This window comes from Dermacentor variabilis, unplaced genomic scaffold (assembly GCF_050947875.1).
Source record: "Dermacentor variabilis isolate Ectoservices unplaced genomic scaffold, ASM5094787v1 scaffold_14, whole genome shotgun sequence".
Classification (NCBI taxonomy): domain Eukaryota; kingdom Metazoa; phylum Arthropoda; class Arachnida; order Ixodida; family Ixodidae; genus Dermacentor; species Dermacentor variabilis.
Genome location: NW_027460302.1, coordinates 12,496,116 through 12,503,347, shown reverse-complemented (window position 1 = coordinate 12,503,347; position 7,232 = coordinate 12,496,116). Strand labels below are relative to the sequence as shown.

Genomic DNA, 7,232 nt, shown 5'->3' with positions numbered 1-7,232 from the left:
CGAGTCTCCGGTTGTCAAAGCGCCGGCTCGAACTTAATTCCTTTCTTCGCTCCTCCTCCAATGCAACCCCTGTGCGGTGGCAATCAGAGAGCCAGATCGGTGGCGGCGGATCTGTATATGTGCACCGCCCGAGCCGAAATTGCCGCTGCCGTTCGCCCTGTGCGGTGGCAATCAGAGAGCCAGATCGGTGGCGGCTTGACATAAAGACAAACAGCAATTTCCTAACACTTATGCGGGAGAACATCCCGTTCCTCTCGCTCGTAACGCGTCCCACGGCTGTGACAACCTCGCGAGGCACTTGTATAGATCTCGTCTTTGAGAATCAAGCATTGGTGTACCAAGTCGAACATATATCAGTCTATTTCTCCGACCACAAAGCTTCCTTCATGACTGTCAAGAAGTGTTAGTGGAGTCTTTGTTAAAGGAATACGTGTGAAAAAAAAAATTCTGTGATAGCGCATACATGTGTTGCTCGATTTCTTTGCCTCAATCTATCGAAAAGGTGAAACAGCTTATTTGCTGCGCTCAAATTTCGCATTAGGAAGTAACGTAATCGTCGGCAATTGTTTGTCTAATTTGCCCGTCATAGCAAAGCGTGGCTTATCTGCTGTGCGCGCTCTCGTCAGATCTGCGACGCAGGCATGCGGATCCTCGCCGTCGACCCTCTGCGACCGGGGTCAGACCACGACGCCCACGTCTGGAGAACTACGTGGTTGCGTCGTCGGTTCCTGGAGGGGCATATTACCAAGGCCGGCGAACACCTCCTCGGTGAGCAGCGGGAAAATTTTGTACAGTTGCAATTCTGGCAGCATGCAGCAAAGCGTGCTAGCGCCGTAGGAGAATATTGAAGCCCGAACCCCTTATGTCATAGTCAGGTTATTAAGTATAGGCGAGATGTACAAATTTTCTAATGGTATCTGCACGAAACAAAGTGACAACACACCTGCGTTGTACTTTAAACTAACTTTTAATGTGAGTGTACAGTGCACGCGTTGTCACATTCTTTTTTACACTGATAGTCATTTGTGAATAAAGACTACACAAACAGCTGCCTTGCTGCAAATAGGGATGCTACTATGTCCCAGCTATTGTTATCTGTGATCACAGATGCGTCAGGTGCTCAGCCTGTATATTCCTTTATTACAGTCTTTCTGTAGTAAGTGCATTTTACATGACCCATGCTTCGCCTACTAAACTTTGTGCAGATTTCACACCATGTTTTATGATCCTGCAGGTGACAGCGGCTACCCCCTGGAACCATGGCTCCTGACCCCAGTCACAGGCCACCCTCCCATACACACTGCAGAAGGCAGGTACAACACTGCACATGCTGCCATGCGGTCCGTAGTGGAGCGGTGCATTGGGCTTCTGAAGAGCCGCTTCCGCTGCCTTCAGCGGTACCGCGCCCTCCACTACGAGCCAGACCGCGCTGCCAACATCGTTGCAGCATGTGCAGTGTTGCACAACTTGTGTCTTGATGAAGGTGACGTGTTGTTGGATGATGTTAGTAAAGACAGCAGCAACAGCAGCAGTGACGATGAAAGTGGCAACCCCTCCCCACAGAGAGTTCCCCGAGTGAGGGCATCACGCATGATGTACCTGAGAGGCTGTGCTGCCCGGGATAGTGTTATTAGCTCATTTGGCACGACACGGCAGCAGCACCAGCACTACCTGAAAAGGGTGCGAAGGCGGCTGCGTCGACAGCAGCACCGACAGCAGCACCGACAGCAGCAATAAACACGTGCCTGACACTGCAGGCAGGTGTTTATTACTGCTGTCTACACACCTAATAGAGAGCAGGAACCAATGTGAAGAAATGTGTGCAATTAGTGGATAGCGTGCTGTTTTTTTAACAAATCTGCTCAATCATAACCAGCGTTTTCACGTGTCCTCTGCCAGTGAGCTGTTACTACCGGAGATGATTGCATCATTCCACTGTGACACTACATGAGAGCCTTTCATTTAGTACCTGTGGATAGAACACTTTGTGTTCATCAGCAGAATGTTGTAGCCACTTCTCTGGACAGCTGGGGTTTGCCAAATGATTTGCTGCTGCTGCTGTTGCTTCTGTCATCACCAACACTGTCACCGCTATCTGCACTGTGCATGGGAGGCTGGTCTTCGTCTCCTCGCTTCCTATTTGGGCTGCTGCCAAGCACAACACTTCTCGCTCCACCATGTGTACTGCTCTCACGCACCTTGTAGGTCCTGCGCTATTTTGCCACACAGCCACCACACAGTTCCTTGACAGAAGGCCAAGTTATGCCGAAAACAATCGCCTGGCATGTCAAGCGCGTTATTCTCCCTTGGGAGAGTGTACATATGTAAATAGTTCTGAAATTGAAGGAACACACATTGTAAATATTCATTTCAAGTGCCACTTGCATTGTTTAAAATTGTTTATTTATATCTGCATTGTAAATAAAACCATGTGACCCATCTTCAATGCCATCTTTCATCAAAGCAAATGACAGACAAGCACACAGAGCATGACTTCATGGCGCCAAAATAGCCGTGTGATGTTCACTACATGGGACCCAGTACACTACCAATGGGCCGTTGGCAGATGTTAAACTGCATAAATATGACACGAGCATAATGATGTTTTTTTGAACTCGCACACAACCATTTATCTTCATTCAGCAACTTAACAGCAAGAAAGATGTCTATTATGTAGTCAGCGTGTTTGTAGCACGAAATAGTTCAATGACTAGTGCCGTAATAAGATCACAATATAAAACAGCCATCACATGCTTTTAAGGAAGGACAAGTGAGAAAACGTTTGGCACTTCAACGGTATTTCATATAACGGCTGCAAGAGCAGCCTGGCAGCGAATGTCAAAATAGTGGCCACATCGATGGCTCCACTATGTATGTCACAAACTGTGCTCAACTACAATGGGGACTAGATTGTACTGCTATCATAGGTAAGGACACCTGAAATATCACAATAACTATCACAAGTAAGAGGCGCTTGGTGTTAAAAAAAATTCCAATTCGGCTACTTTGCATTGCGTAGGCACGAAATGTTTGACATTGTAAACATGAGATACATATGGCATGAAAATTCATTTCCAGTTATCACAGCATTGTAGTTAAGTGCACCTGTATGGGTGCGAGACAATGTCGAAGTTGCTGTAAAAGTGATTGCATAGTGTATATCTTTCTTGGAAAAACGGTGCGCATTGAAACATATCAGTAACAGCAAAACACAAGTGAAAAACACCTAACGTTAATATGGCAAAAATTCTACATATAATTTATAACGTCTCACTTGGGCAAACTTGCACTGCAAGTGACAATACACATGAAAAGAAATTACATTGAAAAAAAATGATTAGGTACAGAAATGTAGGGAAAGCAGTCATATCATCCTTTAGTGCTACATACAAAAAAAAACACGCATTTGTGTTTCAAGTGACATCACAGCACTATCAGCTTTCGCTGCCATGGTCGCACATGACCTGCACATAATTTCACAAGACTGGCTACAACTCGGCACGACAGCTTTCGAGGACGTATGGGCACTACCACCAAATGCTGCAGCGGTGATTTGAACGGAAAGATGGGCAACACTTGTACCTATTAGTACTAAAGGATGATATGTGGGGGGGGGGGGGGGGGGACTGTCCCTCATGGCTGAGGATGCTCGCGGAGGCGAGCCAGGGCAGCCAGGAGCTGGCGAAGTGTTGTCGCGATGAGGCCGGTGGCCTCTCTCAAACCACGCATCTCTGCTGCCAGCTGCTGCCGCACCACCCGGGTCGCCCTCAGCTCCTCCACCAGCTGCTGATGATGCTGCGAAACAAATTCACTCACTTCCGCTGCAGGTTATGCAATGTAAACGTTTATTCGCACTGTTTGTAAGTGCTACAGGTTCAGCAAGGTTACTCTTGAGGGCAGCGAGATCATTTACATATGACATGAGAAATGGCCGTGCAAACGTATATGGTCTGTTATGTTTAAAACATGTGAAACGTAGCAAATCCTACCAAGCTGCCTCTGCCTGTCAGAAGACAGTATTCGTGACTAGTTAAATTGTTAAACGAATGATGATCATGCTGTGGTGATACATGCAACCATGGAAATGTTTTGTAAGTTGCTATGTGTTAAAGAACACCTCAAAGGAGATGTATAAACGTGCATGAACCAATGAGCCAAATGATTACAGATGCCTCTGATGTGTAATATGATGGTTGTAATGTACATTAAAGTGCATGAACCAATGAGCCAAATGACTACAGATGCCTCTGATGTGTAATATGGTTGCAATGTACATTACCATGCGCACTAATCACCTCTTTAAAAAATGACCTGGCCAAGTTGTACGTACCTGCCTATTTTGCTGCAGCAGCAGCTGGTGGAAACTGGCGGCCTCCGCGTTCGCTGCCTCAGCCAGCTGCCCCTGCCGCGCATACTCGGCGGCTGCCCTGCAGGCCGCATCCTCCAGCGGCTGTTGGCGGAGTATCTGTACCGCCCGCACGGGGGAATGTACCACTGCGCAGCAGCGTGTCGCAGAGAAAAAAAAATGAGCCTCTGTTACAGACCACCTTCGATTTAAAATATGACCTACATTCGGAGATAGTTGCGATCGTTTATAGAAAATGTTTACTTACCAGCTATCTGTTGAGATGCCTTCCAACCTTCATCGATTCTTCCGTATCCTATGCGAATAAAAGCAAAAGTGAACACCATGCGATCACCGCAGATGTTCAGATGCTACTGCTCAGTCACTAAGCACAAGAAAGAATGATGTGTTTACTCACCGAGCACTACGCTTTCACAGTCTTCATGATGTTCACAGCTTCCAGAATTCTTCTCGGGCGAAAGTACCTCGTACGCCGAGATTTCATCTAATCAGGCAGCGTTACGGACAAAAATACACCAAGAGCGGCCCACAGAACCGATCAGCTGTTTTCACGTAGCCGCCATCTCAAGTGTGCGTAGCAAAATGGACTGGATGCGGAATTGGCACATGTGTGGCTATGACTCGAAAAATTAAAATATTTGTGTTTACTTTCAAGCGCGCTTCAACTTCTCTTGCGTTAAAACATTACAAAACACTTTTACTCTCAGCGACACACAATTGTTCTTTTATCAGACGTTCATATCTAAATGTCACTTGCTATACGGTCCCTTTGCAAATAAAAAACAAGCGAAACATGCTTCCGGCAACGATGGAGGCTGCTGATTGGGCAGATTGAAAAACGTCGCTGGTTCCCGCCCCCATACGCAGAAACTGTCGCGTCATTTTGACGTCCGGAGTTTGGAACACTCTTTGTTTGGAATAGAGTTCCGTTATCGCGCCCCAGCTTTATTGATGATGACGTAGGAAAAGCTGAGTTCTTTAATACGTATTTTAGCTCTGTTTTCAGCTGTGCATTGCAACAGAGACATGAGTACCTTGAATTTCCAGCCGGTGATGAGTGTTATGGATGATTTCATTAGCATCAATGGTATAGAGTCTCTGCTGCAGAATCTGAAGATTGCTAGGGCTGGGTGTCCTGATGACTTGCCAAACAAGTTTCATAAATTTTGTGCTCAGTCAGTTGCACCGTACTCGAAGATTACCTTCGAAAAATCGCTTGACGAATCCTGCCTTCCAGATATCTGGAAAATCGCAAGCATAGTGCCAATTCACAAATCTGGTCCTCGTGACACCGTCTCAAATTATAGGCCAGTATCACTAACTTCAGTTGCGTGCAGGACTCTTGAACATATATTTATAGTAGTATAGCAGCACATATGGACGCACATTCGTTGTTTAATCCTCGTCAGCATGGTTTTCGAAGAGGCCTATCTTGTACTACGCAGTTGACTGAATTTGTGTACGACCTGGCAGGAGCAATGGACATGCGTCTTAGCGCGGACTGTGTGCTTTTGGATTTCAAAAAGACATTTGATACCGTGACGCACTGTTTACTAATAAAGAAAATGGGCTTTTACAATATCATTCCTCAAGTGATATCATAGGTAAAAGATTACCTACGTTTACGTCAGCAGTTTGTGATGGTGAATGGTACTCAGTCTCAGAAGGTGCAAGTTGTGTCCGGTGTTCCGCAAGGCTCCGTGTTGAGGCCGCTATTGTTCTTGCTGTACGTGAACGACATTAGTGACGGAATAGTGTCTGGAATGCGGTTATTTGCGACGACTGCGTCCTCTGTAGAGTAGTCACTTGTGACCGTATACCGAGATGTTTCAGGAAGACGAACAGAATCTCAGAGTGGTGCGTCAAATGGAATATGAATTTGTCTAAAACTGTTCATATAAAATTTACATGAAAGAAAAACCTTAATACGCAACCATATGTTATTAGGAATGTAATGTTGGAACAGGTATTCGAATTTAAATATTTAGGCGTTTATTTTACTCCCACTTTGAATTGGCGCCAAGTCGATTATGTCGCTGCTAAAGCATGCAAAACCCTGCGATTTCTTCGCCAAAATGCAAACACTTTTCCACAGTCATGTCGGGACATTTTGTACAAGACTTACGTGCGGTCAATTCTGGAATACGCGTGTACGGCTTGGGACCCGCCTACTCGCAGAGATAAGCTGGGGCGGGTGCAGAACATTGCCGCTCGTTTCGTATCTGGCACACGCGGGGCTCGGCACAGTGCATCGCGTACGAAGGAAGCACTCAACTGGGAATCACTGGACACGCGCCGTAAGAACTTGAGGCTGAAGTTTTTCCACGCTATTTATCATTCAGCTGTTCGGGTTGATCGCGAAAAGTTTGCGCAAGAGCCTTTTTATAGGTCCAATTGCGTTGACCATGATTTTAAGGTCCGTGAATTTGCAACAAAAACTGAATTGTTTAGAATGCCTTTCTTTCCTAAAACCATTAGGGAATGGAATAGACTGCCGAGTGATGTTGTGAGGGTTGAATCAAATGATGCGTTCTTTCTGATATTGTAGATTGTAGATGTGCATTGCTAAGGGCTTTGCCTTTCTTTTCGCTTTTCCTCTTTTGTTATCACTTTTAACACTGTACAAGAGCAGAGGTGTCGTATGTATATGTTCTTGTACCTCTCCCCCCCCCCCCCCCCCCCCTGTAATGTCTTGGCGCTGTGGGTTCCTTAATAAATAAATAAATAAAGTCCTGACGCTTAGCGATTCTGAAGCCATTCAGTTCTCCCAACCTGCCATTATTTTCTATGCTTACAGTTTTCATTTAATCGCCTGCATTGCTTGCCTGTATATCACGGATGTAATGGCCAACGGGCTCTATGAGTG

General features: G+C 45.9%; 1 protein-coding gene across 2 annotated transcripts; it reads right to left on the bottom strand.

Moving 5' to 3' along the window:
- Window positions 1-3,622: 3,622 nt before the first annotated feature.
- LOC142567726 (uncharacterized) lies at window positions 3,623-4,900 on the bottom strand. Of its 2 annotated transcripts, none has more exons than XM_075677902.1 (3): window positions 4,614-4,900; window positions 4,331-4,494; window positions 3,623-3,795 (listed from the first exon to the last, which is right to left on the bottom strand). In XM_075677902.1, exons 1-3 carry the CDS (start codon window positions 4,690-4,692, stop codon window positions 3,634-3,636), a joined length of 405 nt encoding a protein of 134 aa, XP_075534017.1. In that variant the 5' UTR covers window positions 4,693-4,900; the 3' UTR covers window positions 3,623-3,633. The 2 variants fall into 2 exon arrangements, 1 of the variants encoding a protein (XP_075534017.1); XR_012825226.1 differs by lacking the exon at window positions 3,623-3,795 and having other exon boundaries at window positions 4,457-4,494; window positions 4,614-4,661; window positions 4,764-4,900.
- Between the last annotated feature and the right edge of the window lie 2,332 nt (window positions 4,901-7,232).